Raw genomic sequence first — 22,965 nt, forward strand, 5'->3', positions numbered from 1 at the left:
GACTCCACATGTACCATGATGCCTACCTGGTTTTATTTATGCATTCTGAGCAAACCTTAGCAACTGTCCTGTAGTGCTTCAGCAGAAGCACAGTGTGACTGAAGGTCATGCACACAGAGCACCAGCAGCAAAGGCAAAGAACTGACAGTGAGAAAAACTAGTCAGGAGTACTTTCTTCACCAAACAAACCCCAGTGCACTTAATCTATTACAAGAGAAGACAGCCAGGTGCCAGCCTAGTCTGCTGTTAGCAGTCACAGCTACTAACTTCTATCCATGTCCTGTGCAGACACAAACCATCATTTACAGTCATCCCCACCGCCCCTAACTATACACACACGCTGTTAAAAGTTGTTGTGTGGACAAGGCCTTCGTAGTAGCGCACAAACCATCACTGCCTTTCTCTCAATCTTTAATCTGCTAAAACCTGTTTGAAAAAAGAGGGTCTGGTTCCTGTAGCACTCTGCACGAGTTTATACACGAGCACCGTTATCTTGATTGGGAATTTCCTGTGTAAATCATCACAAAGCGATAGAAGGGTGGATTGTGTCCTACAGTTTGTCAAATGTCAACTGGAATTATATTTCTCCAGAGCCTAACAGAATTTTTTGAAATTGCCACTTTCTTTAATTCTGTAAAACCCTTTCTGACTATTAAAAAAAATTTAGGATGCATACAATTCATTTTGCAAGTTTCTTTCCTACACCCCCCCATAAAACCCCCCAAACCTGTTTGCAAGCTAATTTGTAATCCTCTAATGCAGAGAGTCTGTATTTCTCATTAAAGTAACCTAATAACAAACTGTTGTCATGCCTTATGCATCTGGAGCCAAAGAATTATTATAGGAGTAGACAGACGGGGAAGAAAAACAGATTGGAAAGGAAAAAGGTGAACTGTTGTTTGGAGGCAGTTTGCTAATTTCAGCACAAAGATGTCTGGCTGTCAGTTTACAGCAGTAGTTCTGAACCTGCAGCCCAGCTGTGTGCTAAAGGCTACCCAGCTTGGCAATGTCTGGAGTCCAAGGGTCCCGGCTGCCCTGCCCTTGTGCACAGAGGTCTGTAAGGGCATGAGGGGGGGCGGGGGGCAGGTTTGGCTGGTTCTCAAACTGCAGCCCAGGTAACACATTATGGGCCACATATGCAGCCCACAATGATAAATAACTTGAGAATCACTGGTTTAGAGAGTTTAAATTAAAGAAATACAAACTTTAAAAGTGTTTAGAAACAGGCATGTTTTTCAGTTCATGAAACAGAAAAGAAACCTCAGTCCATTATTTATCATGACATTGTTTGAAATTAAGAGACTGATAACAGAAAAAAATGAAAATATTTCAATCCTACATCCATTTATTTGTCATTTGCTGTATTGTTTGTGATCAAGCTGGTCCCGAACACAGTCTACACATCCTCCTCTGAATGTAGTTACAGTACAGTCTTTACCCCACAGAAAATTAGCTAATCTCCCTATGGATGTCACTTGGGGACTGGATAAATATCAAGGTTGTTCCCTAGGTCACTAGTGAGCACTCTGCTACAGAAGAAATGCAATGATTGTCTCCTGCTGGGAACTCAGTTCAGGCTAGGAAGCAGCAAGAAAGGGAGGCAGCCCACTTAAGTTTAGATTACTACTGAGTCCAGCATGGCTCTAGGCTGAGAGGCCATTTCATGTTGAGTAGGGAGTGAGACAGTGAAGGCATCTTGCCTTGCTGTTTGTCTGGAAAGAGAATAATGAGTATGTCAGCACTGAACAACAGGTTTGGTCAGAGTTTACTGACTGTGGCTCTAACTCTGGAAGATACTTCATCACTGGCTTAACTTTATGCACAGGAGTAGTCCCAATGACTTCAGTAGCTTTTGCTTAAGTACCTTCCGGAATTAGAACATGTAAAGGTTCAGATGAAACTGCAAGTTAAGACTTCAAAACCTCGCACTTCTACTTAAACTAGACTTCCTTAAGGGAACAGGCCCAGTCGGGAAGATCACAGGCAGGAACCATTCAGAAGAAATCACTTCACAGCATAGTATTTCCACTTTAATAAGGGAAAGGAAAAGAAACCCAGCTACCGAAAAGGTGCATGTGTAAGCAAGCTCATCTGAAAGCAAACTTTGGGGTTGGAAAGCCACAGCTGACTTGCCTGCTCTCTCAGAGTAGAACTGGCCCAGAAATTCCTAGTCTGAGCCTAATTTCACCAACTCTAAGGTAACTGAGCCTAGTTTAATTTCAAATAAACACAAAGTCTCCAGGGTCAATGTTTTATTTTCCATTTTAAAATTCTGGGTTTGAATAAGGAAAGTCTTGCTTCTTTTGTATTTCTGAATAGACTCTCTCTCACCCCAATGGTACGAGAATGCCAAAGCACTACTTAAAAAAATGTCAGTGTATAAATAGTCCTGCTGAGCATGTAACATAGCTCTACTGTGCCATTTCCTCAAGCAGCAGAGCCAATAAACTGAGTCCTTAAAAGGTAAAATTCTAACAAACATTTAACAGTAGTGCCATATGTAATAGCCTTGAAAGAGAAACTGTGCAAGAGAAAGAGAAAAGGATGAATAAATTCACTTTGCATTGCTTCCCAATTGGACATTATGCAGAAGGATGGGAGTAGCTGCCTGCAGAAAAATACTAGGAGGTGACCTAGCCTTATCAAAAAAACACTCTGTACTGGGCAAGCCAGCAAAATCAACCAACCAACAAATAAATAAAAGAGGCCAGGGAGGCTATCCACCCTTGTCACAAGCAACATGGTAGTGACATCCTCCCCTCCCTTACTATTCATTCAGTGTGAGACATATGTTAGGCACTTTACAGACAACATGACAAAATTCATGCATCTCACTGAAGTTTTCCTCATGCTGCACATACAGCTTCCCCTTATTTTTCTAAAACGAGTTCAAGCTTCTGAGGCTGACTTTCAAGGCCCACCATACCCTGAACCTGTCCATATGATATTGGCTCTCATCGTGTCACTACTTCCAAGTTTTCCTCCTAAGCACCACATTTATATCTTGTCTTCATCTTTGCCTTATACTCAGAACAGTTTCCTCCTCCTCTTGCACCAAGCAACAGGCCTCTTGACCTTCAAATCCCTTCTCATTCCAAGCTTTCTTTTCCAGCAAAGACTTTCAATAATGCCCTCTGCAAGAGTCCTCTATCACGTCAAACTCATACTGGCCCTTGATGCATTGTCTCTCTAGATTGTTTTGTCTCCTTACAAAAGAGTAAGTCTCTCGGGGCAGATATACATTTTTAGCTGTTTCTACAGCACCAAGTATGCTGTTGACAGTCAACAACAGCAATACATACACTTTTGATTATGAATAAGACTGTTAGATGTATTCTGAAATATAAGTATGTATTATGTGGATGTCTAAATGTTACTATGAGAACTTTAACTTATGCATGTCTTGAATCTACATTAGTATCTTTAACGTCAACATTTTTGTTTCATTTTTAGATATTAACTCTCTCTCAGTAATGTTACAACAACTTCATATTCAAATATACACATTTCTGGATGCATATTTGTTTAATTGTATTAAAAACATACTCATCATCTGGGGTTAGCTGCACAGGTTCGCTGGTGAACTGTGTATCAAAGTTATCCAAACCATAATCGTCTGTGATCTGAGGCTGAAATGGAGGGGTCGCCTGCTTCTTTTCCAGCTGAGAATAATAAAGTGGGGAGAGGGAAAAAAAAAAAAAAATCAAATATTGAATATTTACTAAATCTTCTCAGAAAACTTACACCTGCTCTCTCTATATACACACTATGAAACACTACAGCCATACTTAACACATCCAATATTGATGAAAGAGACAAACGCTGAATATTATTATGCATTTAAAAGATTTTCACATTAAATATGTTCGTTCTGTTTATTCCTCTTTTGTGGTTTCAAAAACAAATATTTGAGAAAAATTAGAAGATACTGAACTTTTAAGTTTAAAAGGAGAGAGAAAGCAATTTCCACAAATATTTCTCAACGTGCCTGATCTAAGAACAAACATGGCCTCTAAATAAAGCCAGAGTGCAACACAAACGAATGTAACAGTTAATTACATATACTTGGTATCAAAACTGTTTATAAACTGGACATGCGTCTCAGAGACCTTCAGTCTGTTTTAAGTTCAAGCCAAGACACTTCCCCAAACACTCACTTTTTCCTCTTAAATGCACCTGTAAAGTGCCTTTGTCATGTTTCAAAGATGACCCTTTAGAAGATGTGAGCTGCATCTAGACCATACACACCAACAGTCAAGTTAATTTAACCAGACCTGTTTGTCTGCCAACCTAATTCCAGAACAGAGCAAAACCATAAGCTGTCTCCGCTAACGCCTGCACCAATAGCCAGGTGTGATGGAGGAGATGCTGCTACTGTAATAGTATTCACTGAAAGCAATTGCATCTGACCACTAGAATGTCAAAAGCAGCCAACAGCTTTACTATGTAAAGAAAACATCATTCTACGTTAATTAAGCAACGCACATGTATCTTCTGCACCAGCGTTCACTAAACCATGGACAAACCAGCAGTTTTACTTCACAAGGGTGGTTCGTGCTAATGTTTTATTCAGTTTTGGTTACTGTGGGATCAAGGCCCCATCACGCAAGTTTCACTTTGGATTTCAAGTATAAACTCAAAAGTTCAAAATGAAATTCTGCTGAAATTGCCAAGGTTCACCTATGTTTTAAGCGGATAACGTTTGAATCTGGGCCCATGCTTATGACCTGTAGCAACCTTTTAAGGAACATTGCCAGGGTTTTGAGTCTTATGAAATCCAGTGCCAAGCAACCTTTTGCATGGTTTTGGGTAGCATTCTGCATGACTCAAGTGCTTGTCTTGTCTAACCACATTTCATAGGTGCACAAGACTAGAAGCAGAAACGTATATTTTTTTCCAGGACACATTAAAAATAGTTAGTCTTCCTTTTAAAAAAACCTGATATCTCCTCTGATGTTTCCAAGCTTACATTTTTCTTTTATTATTTAGGGGTGAAACTGATTATTGTGTAAGTCAAGATAACATTTACACTGACAGTCAGAAGCTGTGTTAGCTGACAATTCTCAGTTCTGTCAAGCTTGTCTCTCTCACCAACAGAAGTTGGTCGAATCAAAGATATTACCTCATCCACCTTCTCTCTCCAATTCTGCCAAGGGATTTCAATCCTTACTTGTAAACAAAGCCTTTTAAAGTGATTAAGAGCCTCTTCTGACTTGGAACTACTAGTTGTGCTAAAACCACAAAATTATGAGAGAGTTTAAGACATCTCTTTGCTAGGCTCCAGAATTACCAGACTCTCTAGTCTCTCTCATACCTGGCTGAGAAAGGAGCTACCGACAGAGATAATGAGGCAATTCATTTAAATCTCTACTGGTAGCAGTTCAAAAAGACTTATAATAGGGCCACATTTTCAGCTTGGGAGCAATCAACGGGAAACCACAGGGATGAGTTCAAAGCTCTGTAAGCTAATGAAAGGATTCAACTTATCCATGCACTCATTGGCTGCTGGAGTAATATATTTAGATCAAGCAGCCAACCAATGCCCACTTATTTTGAGCTGTTTGTTCTTGCCAGTTAAGTCACATTTTAACATCGGTCACAAACAGTATTATTGTGACTGCCTTTATGCCTCCACCATGTTACACAGCTCCACGGTTAACAAGATTATGAAGTACATTATGCTATAGTAAAGTGACAGAACTTTGTTAGGGCTGACAAGAAATCACTGTCATTTGATTGGTTAGTATTATATTGGACTTGTACTTCCATGGTTTTTGAAGATAATTATACACTGCTTACATTTTTTATCTGAACTCTCCTGATCATGACTTGGAATTTCATATTGCATCCTAATGCAGAAAGTGTCCAGACAGTACTAGGAAAGCTTTCCTCTGCTTCATGAGAGAAAAGACAAAACAAAGAAACCCGAGTGCAATACGTTATTTTGGTGGATGCTTACATGCACTAGACTAGAGGCAAAGCGGCATTGGCTGCCTCTTTCCAACCTTTGTTTATATTACTGTGAATATTGAATCTATTGCTTGCACCAATCATATTGTGCAACAACCAAATCATCATCTCTCTCCTCTACCCCTTGTTCCCTCCCACAAACACCATCATCTACCAGAAAACACTATATTTTGAAAGAACGAGCAGGAGAAAACAACATTGCTTAGCAACCTCACAGGCAGGAATTTAAATACAGAAAAACTCTGTGTGTAGTAAAATTGTACCAAACATAAACAAGTGGAACAGCTAATGAATAAAACATCTTCCGAAAAGTACAAAAATTCAGAGCACTTTCTTCAAACAAGATTATAACACTCAAGTACTCAACATGCTGTTAGTTAGGTCTCTTTTGTGGGCTTGCTCATGCTCTATAGAAAGATGCTTGACCTTGTATTAATGAGCACAGTTCTCAACATGCTATGGGGCCTAATGTGAAATAAGAACCCACAAACAAGGCTCAACATGAAATAGCAAAGGAAGACGCTTGAAATTATGTAAGACTCCCTTTTCTTGAATGTGGATAAATTTGCCTTTATAGAAAATGTTATCTTCTGTATTTTTGATGCTAGGAGTCTGATGCTACGGTAAGTATCTGATGGAAACAGAAGGATAACCAACAGGTTTATGTGTGATAGGAAGTAAATTGGGGGCCTAAGACAAGTGGTGTAGCTAACAAGGCACATTTTTTCTAGTGTCTCAGTTGTGACTATGGTATCTGGGTGCAAATGAGAAGTATGCTCATGACCACAACAAAAGAAATTAGAAAAGTAACAGTGTTTATGGGCAGGCTGGGAGACAATGTAGGGAACAAAATGCATTTTAAACATATTTAAAGGAAAGAAATCTTATTGGTTCACTGAATAGGAAGAATATGAATCTTTCTGTACTCACTAAGACCTAACAGGAAAGTGCTATACATTTAAATATAAAAGGAATTAGCTTGAGAATGTGACTATTCTGATAAAAAGCTGCAAGCTACTGAGAATTAGATTTTTGCAATCAGATTTAGATTTAAAAGGGACAGCACAGATGTGCCAGACACTACATCTCAATGCAGAAACTCTCATTTAGCTTAATATAAGAATTTTTAAAATACCTATAGAAAATGGCTAATGTGATATTCCCAACAGGAAATATAATTTGACTTTGTACTGTTTTTCCCCCAGTGGGTTATTTTCTAATGTTTACAGCTAGTATTCATTAGGTAACAAGTAGGACAGAGCAGACAAAAATCTAATTTAAACCATTTATATCATTTCCCTCTGTCCTGAACTCACAAAATAGCTTTTTCATATTGGTAAATAAATCAGCTGAGAAACATCTTGATGAACTCCACTGGAAATACAATCCTTTCCCTCTATGATGATGGATGCAACATGGAAACGGTAAATGTATTTGTAGTGTTCATGGAAGGTGTAAGATTTGCAGCACTGGTAACTGAAGTCCTCTTTCCACTCAACAAGTACATCACAAGAAGTGTTAGCACAATCTTATTTCCACGCCACACTGCCTATGTATGCCCCAGTCCTGATGTGGAGAGACAATTCGAAGAAAAGGAAGAGTTAAGTTTCTTCTCTGCGGAGCCTACGAATTAAGTTGCCAGGTGTCAAAGATGCTGTGGACTCCTGTCCATTAGGGAATGGTCTGAGTCTACCCATTCTATTACAGATCTTCTCTCAAAAACAAAATTAAAGCACTCTGCTTTTTTTTTTTTTCCTCCCCACCAGTGGGGACCCTCCCCCCCACGTGTCCCGATATTTTCTCCCTCTCATCTGGTCACCCAAGACTCATTACAGCATCTGCTATTCAATCTTTCCTGAGGGCCAGGAGAGACATGGACTCCCAATTTTTGTGCAGATTATAAACTACAGATTTGACGTGTTGGTTGCATGTTTTTAGAGCTCTTCTACATAATGACAAATTACAAGCTAATATTTTACCTCCATAATGTATGTTTGCACAGGGGGTTCCTGGCATCCACATGATGCTCCCCTGGTCTACCAGGACTTTGCTTGTGTAGACTTAACTGAAGAACTGGAGTCTAAACGTGCATCCAAAATCATTACCTGGCCAATTGTGGAAAAGGGCAGGAAAGCTATTGAGATATGGTAAGGCAACACATACACAAGTACATGAGAACTCTACTTATGGGAGCTGGTCCCCCAATGCACTCCCCAACATCTTTTTTTCAGTAAAGTTTAATCAGCATCTCTATTTTCAGCAAGTTGCTTAGAAGCTGCTTTCCATAGCATTTTGCATGCCAAGGTTTTTAAATAAAGGTTTTCCTATTTAACATGCCTGAATTAAAATCCTGCCCTTCTCTTGGAAGCACAGAAGAAAACAGGGTGGACAAAGCAAGGGTTCTGACACTCAGACACCATGATAAGGAGATAAGAATATTTACAAAAATATCATTAAAAAAAAATCGATACATACACCTCTACTGCGATATAATGCAACTCGATATAACATGAATTCGGATATAACGCAGTAAATCGGTGCTCTGGGGGAGTGGGGCGGTGCACTCTTGTGGATCAAAACAAGTTTGATATAATGCGGTTTCACCTATAAAGTGGTAAGATTTTTTGGCTCCTGAGGACAGCGTTGTATCGAGGTAGAGGTGTACCATGGTAACACCCATCACCTTAAACCAGATCAGCCCCACTGTGCTAGGCTCTGTAAAGATATACAGGAAGACACAGGGTGAGATTCTCTAAGCCCTACACACTGGGTTAAGGGGTTGGGAAGACAAAGCCCTGGATCTGGCCTAGGGAGAATCCCTATGGTATGCCCACTTCTTCAATACTATGTGCAGGTCTGGGCCGCCCCATCTCAAAAGAGACATATTAGAATTGGAAAAGGTACAGAAAGGGGCAACACGGTTTCCCACAGCATTCTCATCAGCAAACTAAGGAAGTATGGGTTGGAGGAATGGACTGTGAAGTGGATAGAAAACTGGTTGAATCAATGGGCTCAGCGGGTAGGTATCAATGGCACACTCTCTAGCTGGCAACCAGTAACAAGTGGTGTGCCCCAGGGGTCTGTCTTAGGGCCCGTTCTATTCAATGTCTTCATTAATGATCTTGATGATGGGATAGCTTGCACATTAAGTAAATTTGCAGATGACACCAAGTTGGGGGGAGTGGTGGACACGCTGGAGGGCAGGGATAGGATTCAGGGAGACTTAGACAAATTGGAGAAGTGGGCCACAAGAAACCTCATGAAGTTCAACACGGACAAGTGCAAAGTCCTGCACTTAGGACAGAAAAACCCCATGCACTGCTACAGGCTGGGGACTGTTTGGCTAAGTAGCAGTGCTGAAGAAAAGGATCTTGGGGTTACGGTAGATGGAAAGTTGAACATGAGCCTACAGTGTGCTCTTGTAGCCAAAAAGGCTAATAGCATACTGGGCTGTATTAGTAGGAGTGTTGCCAGCAGATCGAGGGATGTGATTATTCCCCTCTATTCGGCACTGGTGAGGCCGCATCTGGAATATTGTGTCCAGTTTTGGGCGCCACACTACAAAAAGGACGTGGAACAATTGGAGAGAGTCCAGCGGAGGGCAACAAAAATGATTAGAGGACTAGAGCACATGACTTATGAAGAGAGACTGAAGGAACTAAGCTTATTTAGCCTGCAGAAGAGAAGACTAAGGGGGGATTTGATAGCAACCTTCAACTACTTGAAGGGGTGCTCCAAGGAGGAGGGAGCTAGGCTGTTCTCAGTGGTGACGGAGGACAGAACAAGGAGCAATGGTTTGAAGTTGCAGTTGCGGAAGTCGAGGCTGGATATTAGAAAAAACTTTCTGACTAGGAGAGTGGTGAAGTATTGGAATGGGTTACCTAGGGAGGTGGTAGAATCTCCATCTTTAGAGCTATTTAAAGTCCGGCTAGACCGCACCCTGGCTGGGATTATTTAGGGAAAATGGTCCTGCCTTTAGCAGGAGGTTGGACTAGATGACCTCATGAGGTCCCTTCCAACCTTTTGATTCTATGATTCTAACAAATGATCAGGGGTATGGAACAGCTTCCATATGAGGAGTCAATTAAAAAAATGGGACTATTCAGCTTAGAAAAGAGATGGCTGAAGGGGGATATCAGAGGTCTGTAAAATCAAAAATGGTGTGGCCATTTCTGTACCTCTTCACGTAACACATGAATCAGGGGTCACCCAATGAAATTAAATCAGCAGCATGTTTAAAACAAACATAAGGGAAGTACTCTTCACACAACACAGTCAACCTGTGGAACTCATTGCCAAGGGATTTTGGCCAAAAGTATAACTGGGTTCAAAAAATAATCAGATAAGCTCATGGAGGTTAGGTCCATCAATGGCTATTAGCCAAGATGGTCATGGATGCAAATGCATGCTCTGACTGCCAGAAGCTGGGACTGGACAAAAGGAGATGGATCACTTGATAACTACCCTGTTCTATTCATTCCCTCTGAAGTATCTGGCACCAACCTCTGTCAGAAGATAGGATACTAGCTATACGGACCATTGGTCTGACCCAATATAGCCATTCTTATGTTCTTAACTGAGTAATACAACTGCTCTCTGTTTTCCAAAAACCCCCATGCAGATTTCAGTATCGGGGACATACTAGTGGCAGGGCTGGGGCTGGAAGGGTGTCAGTTTCGAAGGAGCCTGGCTGTAGTTTCTGGGCAGCACTGCTGCTCATTGGCAGCAGCAGAAAAGTTGCCTAAGTTATGCCAGGGACTGCTCCAGCCCTGGAGGAGCCCAGAATTGAGAAGGGGCAAAGGTGGTTGAAACCACCTATGCCCCGGGGTTAAAGTTCTGTGAGATGTCTCAGAGGACCCAGAGTTCTTGCCCTGAAGAGCTTACAATCTTAATATTGCTGATGTTCAGAACTTCTGTGTAAGCCATTTACCATTTCACAAAATAGATCCCTCCTGGGTCTCAGGAGTCCAGTTTCACTGGAGAAATTAGGATTACTATAAATTACTATAAATGTAATAAATCTAACAATTGCCTATAAGAAATTCTTTGCCAGTTCTAACAGTGACATTTCTTTTAATGTAAAATCAAGTCTTTGTGAGTGGACAAGAAAGCCTAGCTGCAAAACATTTTGGGGAACAGGAACTCCTTTATTCAAAATGCCAGAGAAGCCATTTGAGGATAATAATTTACAAAAGATTTCAGAAATTATTCAACAATACATTTTTCCTGCTGCCTATGAGCCTAACAAGGCATCTAGTTCACAAATGCTTAAATTATTTCTGAATGAGTGTTTGTTAAATGTATTCCGACTAAATGAATTCTTCTTCTCTGAATAGTAGAGGTATATTTTTGACACAGAGGATACACACTACTTACATATCCCCATAAGATACGCTCCTGGTAAGATACATATCCCCATAAGATAACTGTTTATGGCTGGATTATGAAAGGGTCTGGATAACTTTATGACTATAATGTTTTAGGTACAAGTGTGAAGATCAACACATCAAATGTCATGCTTTGGGGCATAAAGCTGATCACCACAGAGGTCTGCAAGGAATTCCTCAATCCCTATCAGCAACATTGCATAGCATTTGGAACCATTTTTACTTCCCCCTTAAGCTTCTGATAGTCTGTTTCTGGCAAAGCCACTATCAGGTATGATCATTGTTCTGTGCTGTTATTGCCTGAGTTGGATACATTCTTTGCAGTAGCCTGGCTGGCCACTGGAGGTCACCGTTTCTCTAGAGAAATATCAGATATACAATCAATACTCAAAACTCTCTTTGGAAGAGACCTGACAGCACTACCTGGAAAACTCTGGAAAAAAATCACATCATTTTGTTCTCATCAAAAATATCCACAGAGAAGATAAATGATATTAATTAAATGACAGATTGGCAGAATTGTTTCTAAACTTGTAGTCTTCCCTGGAAGATTCAGAGCAACTCTCTAAAAAGTTGCATTTTTATACTGATGACCTTTCACTTGATATAAACCTATAAGTTATATAGATGTCCATGCTTCTGGTGATTAGCCAACAAACAGATGCCTGTGTTTAGGAAGACATTAGCAGGCTCTCTCATATAGTCCATTTCACACTAATCTGAACTGGGTACTATTGAATACAGGGTACTAGATTAGATGGACCACTGGTCTGATGCAGCACAACAATTCCTGTGTTTCTAAAAGGGGCTTGAGACCTGGCACATGGAACAATCCAGCAACCTCTATTAACCTGCAAGCAGTTCAGTTCAGTTCTAGAAGAGCTGAAGTTCTCTGCAGAGTATATATATTGGTTGTTGCCTACCCCCTTTTCTTTTACGGTGCAACTGTCCTGCATGTTTGTTTGCCTGTTCTTCATGAGTGGCTTGTTTCTACGGCGTTAGCTGGATCATCATGTGATAGCCTGTAGTATACGAATGGGTTGGTTCTGAGATCTGGAGAGGCAGGTACACATAGGCCTACTTCTAACTCTGACCTCTACACTGTCATGATCACTATCCCTGACCCTGTCACACACACAATTACTGCTCAAAAGAAAAAACACACCAGATACAGTGATCAGTCTGGCTTGACCCCTTTTATGTGTTTGGCACGCATTTCATTATTCAATATCCTTAGGAAAACAATCTAATCTATAATGGATACAACTAGTTTTTAGCATGCAAGGAAAGAAGGTAGAGAGTTTGCAGGATAAACTTCAGAAAAAGGCTAAATTTCCTTGTAATTGGTTTTGGAAGGTTATACTTCAGATTGGCAGAATCTGACTTTTATTTTTTCTAATTGATGATTTTTATCAGTTTTTAACTATTTGTATTTTTACAGCTGTGGTGAGTAGGGTTGAGATTAGGGCAATGCAGAGAACAGGGTGCAGCCGAGGGGCCCAATGGACCATGGTGCTAGGGAGGCTGTGGTTGTCATGGCCCTGCAGAACAGAGACTCTTCAGCCAGGACTGAAAGGAGGTCGACATGCCCCTGGGGACAGGGGAGACCACCTTGCTGCAGAACAGTTCCTGCCTCAGGACAAGCTCTCACATTCCAGGCCCATCAGTAGTGTGATTGGGTCTGTGACATTGGAGGTGCATAGCCATAGGGCTAGTGACCCCTGACTCCTGAAGGCATAAGGTGCAGGGAAGGCTGGGGTACAGGTGGGGCACAGCAGAAACCCCCAGGGAGGGCTGTGGGGGAAGCCACCCTGCTGCTGAAGGGCCCCTGCTCGGGAACAGAGCTATTCAGCAGCAGGGACCACTCCCTCCTCACAGTCCTGGCCAAGGGCCTCCGCTTTGCAGAGCCAGGACTAGTCTTTCCAGCACCTTGTGCCTGCAGGACTTGGGCGTCACCAGTCCCAGCCAGTAATGCGGGAGCCATCCTGGGCAGGAACTCTCATGACAAAAGATTTGCAGGGGGTTCCCTGCATGGCTGTAGGGCCAGTGACATCCAACCCCTGCCTGCACAAGGGGTGGGAAAGGCTGTGGTTTTGGCGAGGCAGAGCACAGACCCCTGGTATTCCCAGCTGGGTAAAGAGAGACAATGGGTCCCTGACAGTGGGACTGCAGACTGCTCTCTGCACTGCTGCAGGACTATTCAGTAGTAGGAACCCCTCCCACCACACAGCTTGTCCTCTTCCTCCTTGCAGTCCTGGCCAAGGGTGTCTGCTCTGCCCCGCTAGGACCTGCAGGGATCAGGTGTCACCACTGTCATGGGCCTTCTCCCTCACTCCTGTGACAGCAGGGCTGCTGAGGGCTCCCTACACAGGCACAGGGCTAGTGACATGCAGTCCCTGCAAGCATGCCCACTGTTAGCGATGGGGAAAAACACACCTATTTCAGTCAATTGATAGTTATCGATTGAAACTGAATTCTGCCAAGCATAGTTACACTTGCTACAGCTCCAAGCCCACAAAAGCCTGCCTGCCTCCTCTCAGTGGTGTCAGTCTTCATTGTGGCTAAAGATAATTTGCACCTTGGGTTAACAAGTAGTTTAAGATGGATGAGAACCATGGAACGAGTTGGGGCAGATATACCTCGAGCAATCATGTTTTCCAAATACTTTGGGGATCTATGTAAGAGTCTATTAACGAAAAATATTACTGTAGGTATCTAGTTTACTTGACTCCCATGTTTTACAAGTCACCAAAAAATAAATTCTGTAAAAACGGATAGCACAAATAAAGACATGAATTGCATACTCTTTAACAATAATTAAATGAAAAATAACTCCAGTACCTTTTGACAAATCACCTCAATTAGGGACCCACCTTTCTGATATACTTCACACCTAGTGTAAAATTCCTTCTTTAGGGTGTTCACATCTGAATCCAATTAATCATCTACTACTTGCAATTAGAAAATTTTTATAAAATACATTTTTACAAGGATTGATGTTAGTTAAAATTTAGCCATCTGTTTAGCTGCAATTTAACATTTTATTGTCTATTAAACCAAGACATACGAGGATTAAAATGATGGATGTTACTTAACATCAGTAAGACGATTAAGCTGGTGTGATGACTCAGTTCGCTAACACAATATTATATGGCAACAATTCCAGTGTCTGAAGCCCTCAAAAGTGACACCTAAACAAGATTCAGAATCTTTAGATTTAATGTTATGACACAAGGTTACATATGTTGTTAGGCTTCTTTCAGACAGTGAGGAAGAAAGATTTTCCTTCCTGGTGCAGTGAGAGAGTCCATCACTCATGGCAGCTTTATTACAGTAAATAGCCAACTTCAGAAGTTCTGTGTTTTCCTGATGATGGTTCTCCAGCAGGGCTGAGTATTGTTTGCTGCATTTCCCCAACTTAACAGGGATAGAGGCAGAAAGTAAATCCAAGGAAAAACGGAAACAAATAATTTGCTCAACAATGGGATGTAGGATTTTAGGACAAGAAATCTGGCTCGGACATGCTAAGGATCCCCTGAACTTTAACCCAGTTTTAGAAGCTGATCTGAATCTACACCTTTTGTGGTTATGAAATGCTCATGAGAGGGTTTTCCCCCACTTCAGATTTCTGACACTAGACATAGAAGTCTTAAGCTAAAAGACCCTAGTCAAACCATTCCCTAGCAATCTTCCACCCCCAAGACACCTGTTATATATGCACAACATATGAAATGTTGGTTTAACTACTTAAAACAGAAGTTCATTCAAACTGAAAGGTTCAAGACTTCATTTTAAGATTCTTTTAAAATCAGTTTTAGGACAACAATTGCGGGGATTTGTGTGTGTTTATTTTATGATGAAAAGTAGAGCAACTCAAATTTCTGACCTTTCAAAGTTAAATTTATTTCTGCTGTAAAACAAAAAAGTCAACTAGTGACTTGTAATGGACAGTGTAAAATAACTCTATAAATTCAAGTTGAAAACATTCTTTGGAGATGAATGTCAAAATATCCAAATAAAACATCTTGCTTAGTCAAGCAATGGAAACCATTACAATGAATATGCAGCATTTAACTGTACAGATGAACAAGGAGTACACACATTTTATGTTGTATTTGTCCTAATTTAGTTTAGGGTTCTTTCTAGGCCGAAAGGTTCTCTCACAGCACTTGAATGCTCCCCCCTCCACTCCCCCAAAAGTTAATGGGGCATCCTTTCTTCTCTTACTGATTTTAATAGCATTTCTCTTCTCTTTGAGAGGGGACTATACCCTAACGTATCAATGCACTCCGCTGCAGTAATAATTATGATTTTCATACCCAATTAATTTTTTCAGGGCTTTGCCTATATATTGTGGTGCTTTGAAAGAGCTGCAAAAGTCTTGATGCAGTTATTACAGTAAGGACTGAACCTGCAATAAAAAGACCTGATTCTGAAATCAATATACAGACTAAGACTGCTCACACGACAATACTTGGGAATTGTGGGAGGGTATTATTATTTAGCGGTAAGGGATGCGTTATATGAAAGTCTGTAATTATGCCAACTGGAATGCAACAACATTTCTACAGTACTTGAGATTTAGGGTGCACTGGTCTGTAACTTAAAAGAATCGCTGTCACATAGTTTGGGCCCAAATTTGACCTGTTAAAATGGTTATAACCCAGTTCCTGACCTTTAGATTCTAAATACCTTTTATTTTCTTTTAAATTTACCAAAGAAGGACCCATACTCTGTGTGCGCATGCACACATCCCTCCGCCCATCGCTGGTTTGATAGTAACAGTTGAATATACTGCTAGAGCTACGCAGATTATCACTGACCATGATTATTTATTATTTGTATGACCATAATCTAAGAGCCCTGGGCTTGGACCAGGACCCCATTGTCCTAGGTGCTGTACAAACAAGAACAAAAAGATAGTCCCTAACCCAGAGAACTTACAATTTAAGTATAAAACAAGAGACAATGGATGGCGTGCAAGGAAACAGTACGACAATATTGGTCAGTATGATAGCGAGTGGTCTCAGCACACCAGCAGCCTAGCTATTAGACTTTTTGTAGACATCACAGGAAAGGAAAGTTTTAAGGAGGGTTTGAAAGAAAAAGTCTGTTAGGTTTGTGGATGTTTATGGGGTGCTCCACCCAAGAGTGAGGGGCAGGCACAGGAGAGAATACAAAGGTGCTTGTTTGGAAATTTAACATGTGGATGACAGAGATGGGAATCAACATGCCATGAACGTGAAGGTGGGTAGTTTAGGTTTATACAGTGGAGGGATGAAAAGAGAAGGGAGACATGATCAAAGTGATGGGCTACGAAAATAATTTTTGCAGCACCATTCTGAATGGATAAGATGGTGTTGAAAGAGTAAAAACTGAACTCTATCTTTAGGATGATATTACCTCCACTGGAGTATGAAAAAGTCTACTCTGAAAAGTAGGTGGCAGTGTTGCAGCCTTTAATTTGAGGAACTGAGGAATCCGTTGCCACAAAATGCATTTGAATCAGTTTTATCAGCTTCCTTAGGAATCTCAGGGAGGGGTATATCTAATTCGCTGAGCTAACCTGAGGCTGAAATCAGCTTGCTTTCTGAAAGTTACAATCGTTTCTGACATTGTGTGTCCCACGTGTGTCTTTTCTGATCTATCTTTTTAAGCCTCTCTATTTGTAGTCACAGAGGCAAAGACATAATTTATTAAAGCCAACATTTCAGTAAGTTTGCTGCCCTACAACTCCATGAAATCCATCTAGGTTATTCCTAACTCCATCCTTAGCTAGCTTTGTTGCACTACCTGCTTTCACATATGTATTCTCCTGACTGCTGAGGTAATTTTTCTTTTTAGTTTTGTTTGTTTGTAACTTCTGGGAAGTAAGCACATAACATATAGCAAGAGAAAGCTTTGAAGTACAATCTACCCAGCAATAACTTTCACAGATAGTTATGCTCTGCATTAAGCAGATCACAGCTCTATGCTCCCTCTCCGCTGTCTGAGTCTTTTTTTTTTTAAAGATACAAACATTCGATATATTGTTGTGTCAACATCTTCCAAAAAGACTTTCCTTATTCTTTTAAGTGAAAGGTTAGTTACTTCTTAATATCCACTCAACACTCTTCAAACTGCTCTATTTAAAAAATGTTTAACCAGAGCACCTTTGTATGTACATCACACATAAATAAGATGTTCCTTCTCACTGCATATCAGTGTCATTTGCACCTTGCTACCAAAGATCTTGCTGCAATTGTTCTCCTTCTTATCCAATTGCATTGTTTACTTTGGGCCAGATTTCAAAGGTATTTGGTTTCAGACAGGTGCATAGCGGGATGCTAAAATGCACCTAAGCAGGTTAAGCGCCTAACTCCTATTGAAACCAATTGCCTTTTGTTCAAAATGCAAGTGCTTTTTTTCTTTGAAGTGGACATTCCTAAGAATTCTTAACCTGTCTGGAAGCAAACTTTCCATGTTACCTGAAACTGCTCTTGATGTACTCTATTTCCCAAGACTATATTTTTCACTTCCTTCGAGTTTCATTCCCACAATAACTTTGCTTCTCACTGAATCACTGATCATTGCTTAGGCTGAACTTATTGACTGCCTCTATAGCTTTGATTATGCAGGGTTAGTATGTTTACTTCTCAAACCACACATCAAACTATCAGCCAACTTGATCTGATCATCTGCAAGTCAGCACAACCATAAACAGGCCAAGTTTAGACCTAGCTGTGAATCGATAAAACTCTACTGAGTGTATTAATAAAATATTCTTATACTGGTCTCCATTATAACCCCCCACCCCCCCAAAATGCATTTTGTATGCAATTAATTTTGTCAGACATATTGTTCTCTATCTGAATCTTCATTCTAGGTCCACCACCATTGTACCTCTGCACAGCAAATCAGTGACATCAACCACAGTTTTGTAGTATTGCTTTTATCATGTCAGGCATAATGCAAGAAACACGGAGATTTGGAATATAAACAGATTTTCTCTTACATAGCAGAAAACGTGTGGTAAGTGTTCTAAAAGAATTAGGAAAGCTGTCTTACTAGATTACAGAATGTTACTGCCTCATTTCATCCAGAGCAACATACCAATACTGAAATTATCCACAGGTTAGACCCCTATTGTATAACATATCCCTCATGCAAAAAACATCTAAATTAAGAGATACTGAGCACTCTTATTTCCAATGAAGTGATTGGGGAGACTCAATACCTTTCAAAATCAGGCCATTAAATTTAAAAGTCACTGAAAAGTGTCTTTACCTTTACTACTTACACCTTAGATTGCTAACACTGAAAAGATATTTAGAATCTGTCTCCTTTTACTATCTATCTATACATTATGTTTATTTTTTGCACTTCACTCAGGCTGGACCCTGGAAATAAATAGTTTGTCAATTTTACCCTCTGGTTTTGTTGTGTAAGGCTTTGTGTTTCAGGGTAAATTATACTGAGAAATATTTAATATAAATCTCCCCCTTACCACTTTTAATCCAGAAGAAGATTTGCTAAATTAAAAAATAATAAAAATATTTGCATTAGGCTTTTATTTATTCACTTTGCAAAACCGAAATATTTTGGCCTACATCGAAATGACCAACACCTAAAACAATTACAAGCAGAAGCACCTTCTAAATACAACGCAGAATACAACAGGGATCCAAAGTAAACATGATTTTCCTGTAATCTTATCAAATGTTAAACTATGCATAATTTACATGTCACAATCATAATTTACATGACACTGCTTTGTTGAAAAAGATGCCAGGATTACATAATCACCCTGTTTCAGTTTGGGGTGCTCTTCCCAAGTGATCACCATGAAATATAAAGTAAGTAAAGCAGTAAAAAAGTCTTTTACAAATATAAAATGAATCCAACAAAATCTTCTCTCATAAAGCTACAGTATGTGAAGCTTGATGTTGACATTCTATTAAGGAACATCTTACTAGTTAGCATTATAGTGCCTGAAGGTGCATGCTGTAAAATAACATCACCCACCAGATTAAGGGAGCTATTTAAAACAATCTATATCTTCACAAATTATTAATAGCCTAATCAGATCCTCTGTGTTATATGAACATCTAAAAAAAATGGCAGACATCCTCCCTCTGTAGAAAGCTTCTTCTATGAAGAACTTCAATAAGGATGGTCTGAACAACGAGCCTCAAAGTAAGAACTGAATCATTCTGTTTTCTCCCTTTCTCTGAAAACTCCTCTCACGAGGCTAGAATCATTACTTCCTGTTTCTACAATATTTCTTACGGAGTTCACAGTACTGCCCCCACCCCAAAAAAAGCATACGTGCATCTCCATCATTAAACTAGCTATTAAAAATTTACATAGCTGACACAGTTGGCACCTTAGCCATAAAGTAGTTAGTGTAGCAGATAATAGTTTTTAATGATGATTTCATGATGATAGTGGTGAACATAATCAAAAAGTGACTGGTATTCTTCTAGATAAACTGACAGTTAAACTGATCATAACTTTTAAACACTGCATGCACCTTCTTGCAAATCCCACTGAAATGAAAGTACATCTTATCCCACACTATGGACCAAAAACAACCCTAAGAGCAAGGAGTAACAAAACAAAATGTAAAGCTTCAAAGTAACCAGCAAGCAAGCAAAACACAACTACTCAATCATACTGCATTCAAGCCACATCTCTTCCTCAGGTCATTGTGTCTTTTAAGGGCCTGATTCTACAAACATTGACAGCCCAATTTAAATCAATGGGGCTATTCAGATAAGTAAGGGTCACATATGTAAGGTTTTGTACGACTGGAGCCTTATATTGTAAACTGTAGGGAAACTGCCTTCTTAAATGTCTGTCAGATGCAGGGGCGGCTCTATGTATTTTGCCGCCCCAAGCACGGCAGTCAGGTGGCTTTCGGCAGCATGCCTGCGGGAGGTCCGCCGGTCCCGCACCTTTGGCGTACCCCACCTAATTACCGCTGAAGCTGCGGGACCGGCAGACTTCCCGCAGGCATGCTGCCAAAGGCAGCCTGACTGCTGCCCTCACGGCGACCAGCAGGCCGGCCCCTGTGGCTCGCCGCCTCAGACATGCACTTGCTGCGCTGGTGCCTGGAGCCGCTCCTGGTCACGTGCCATGTATATAAATAGATCACTTGATTATTGTTCTGTTCATTCCCTCTAAAGCACCTGGCACTGGCTACTGGACAGGATACTGGGCTAGACGGCCCTTTGGTTTGACCCAGCTAAATACAGCATATATTAACAACAGCTTCACTCTGGTATTTCCCCCCAGCACAGAATACCAGGGTACTACTACTCCCAAAGTCCCCATTACATTTAGCACTACTTGAGACTTGCTTATGATATTTTGCCTCCCAGGAATCAGACCTTCCTAATACATAATTAAATATGGAGTTAGACAAAAGTTAGAGAAGGCTTGCTTCAAACCATCAAGAACAACAGGTTGTAATCTGTACATGCTGGCAGCAGTTGCCACCTCCTCTATTGGAAACCGCCAGGTAGCAGCAGCTTTAAATTAAAAGCAGGGTTCCACAAGCAGAAGATCTCTGCTGAATCAGCATATGTTCTCTCTGTTCTGGCCCCACCCCATCTTGACATACCTTACCCATTTTGTGGCTCTCCCAGACAAATTCTAACCCTGGTACTCAGTGCCGTATCAAGGGTGAGGCGAGTGAGGCACTTGCCTCGGGCGCGCAAAGCGGAGGGGCACAGCCCTACTGCGATCGGCGGTGCTTCGGTGGCAGCTCTACTGCTGCTGCTTCTTCGGCAGCAATTTGGGAGTGGGTCCTTCTCTCCAAGAGGGACTCAAGGACTTGCCGCTGAATTGCCACCGCAGAAGGTCCTTGTAATGCACCAAGTGGACTTTTCAATGATAGGGGCTGCAGCACAAATTCTGCACCACCTACCAATAGAACTCAAGGAATTAATTGGCCCCCCAAGGCTTTATTATGGTTTAAATCATGTGTTTTTGTTATTTTCTACCTAATATCACAATTGTCTTTTTACTACAAATTTAACCTCACATTTTTAAAGTAAAGACCATGAGTGAAACTACACTTAATATTTGGTAACAAGTCATGTTTTTGACCATGAAATAAATCTAGTTTCCAACATTTTTACATTAATGACAAACCTAAACTGATGACACCGAAGATAATTTTACAAGAATACTTTTAGAGGTTTGATGTATTCTTTCAGTTATGAGCAACTCTATTTTTGAAGAGAGTATTTATTAGCAGAGTGTTTACCAAGATAGGTTCATGCACACAGAAATTAAAACATTGAAGGAACATGCTTCTTTTTAACATACTTAAGTAGAATAAATTATTTTTACCAGATCCCAGTCTATGCTGCGGAAAAATGTATGAGACTTGATATCAGAAAATCCTGTCTCTGGCTGGCAGCCAAGCCTTTCTTTGGGATCCTGTGGAAGATAAGAGAAAACACAATTGAGATTGTGTTTGTCTTTACACTTCTTTTTTATTGTTCTATCAGGACAAGTTCTCCAGTTTTTCACTGACCCATGTAGATTATACGAGGATAGGCAGCAGTATATAAACTACTGGTAAAATACATTAAGGCAATCTAGTTTTCTAAACTTCATGGGTTTGAAAATTCATTTTAGACTTTTTATTTTACAGCATTTCTCGTGATATAAAAATTCTGATTTTACTTAGTAAATGTGCCGTTTTCCCTACTGGCGCAGATAATAGTTCCATTGACTTCACTTTGTCTTCTTGTATTAGTAAGGACTACACATTTAATAATTGTTTGCAAGCACAAACCAATAATTAATTATCTTAGGTTTTGTACTCAGTTTCATTATAAAATACCATTTCACTAAGTAACCAACATGCTAGTAGGTTTTCAAACAAAGTTCCATGCTATGAAATTTTCACACCAAAAATTAGCAATTTAAAAGATTGCATTTGGAAGCTATATGTCTTGATTTTATGAAAATTCTTTACAGAAAGGAGATACACCTCTAAGTTTTTAATTAATTTTTTTTTATATCATGAAGCTCTGAGCTATTGAACTTATATAAATAACACAGTGTTGTAAAACTTACCTTGTTTAAAAATCCTTTTAAGACATGAGAGGCCTTGACAGAGAGAAATCTTGGAATCCGGATTGGCTTTTCAAGGATAACTGTTACAAGTTAAAAAAAAAAAAAAAAAAAAGGCAGCAAACTGTTTTGTGCTCTATTATATTATATTTTAATAAAAACTTTTTTATTCATATTACTGCCTGGACAATGTGCTAATGTGGCAACTATTTAAGTTATTACTGCAAAATTTGCCAGGCTTTACAATTTTTTAAAAAAGTCATACCATTCTCTCTGGTTAATATCTTTTCTAAAAGTATTATAAAATGGACTTTTAATGACATAACTCAGAAGAGAAAACCAGAGTATTCATTTTTGTTTTCAAAAAGCTGGAGGCAATGTGTCCAGTGGTTAGAGCAGGGGATTAGGAGTCAAGGCTCCCGAGTACTATTCCTGATTTTGTCACTGACACACTAGTGACCACGGGGGCAAGTCACTTCAACATTTAGTTCCTGCTTCCACAACTGTCAAATGAGCATTTACTTTTCTCTAACTTTGC

The 22,965-nt window shown here is 40.1% G+C and overlaps 1 protein-coding gene across 7 annotated transcripts in view; it reads right to left on the minus strand.

Moving 5' to 3' along the window:
* The window catches only part of PRKCZ (protein kinase C zeta), a 150,449-nt gene that overhangs the window by 3,663 nt on the left and 123,821 nt on the right, over positions 1-22,965 (minus strand). For 6 of the 7 annotated variants that reach the window (XM_075060320.1, XM_075060319.1, XM_075060323.1 and 3 more), the window contains 3 exons: positions 22,431-22,510; positions 21,696-21,785; positions 3,547-3,662 (listed from right to left, as the gene is read on the minus strand). In XM_075060320.1, coding sequence (XP_074916421.1) covers positions 3,547-3,662; positions 21,696-21,785; positions 22,431-22,510 — 286 coding nt within the window. Of the gene's footprint in view, positions 1-3,540; positions 3,663-21,695; positions 21,786-22,430; positions 22,511-22,965 lie in introns of those variants that run through there. The other variant, XM_075060322.1, reaches the window with a different exon arrangement.

Source organism: Chelonoidis abingdonii, chromosome 23, assembly GCF_003597395.2.
Source record: "Chelonoidis abingdonii isolate Lonesome George chromosome 23, CheloAbing_2.0, whole genome shotgun sequence".
NCBI classification, from domain to species: domain Eukaryota; kingdom Metazoa; phylum Chordata; order Testudines; family Testudinidae; genus Chelonoidis; species Chelonoidis abingdonii.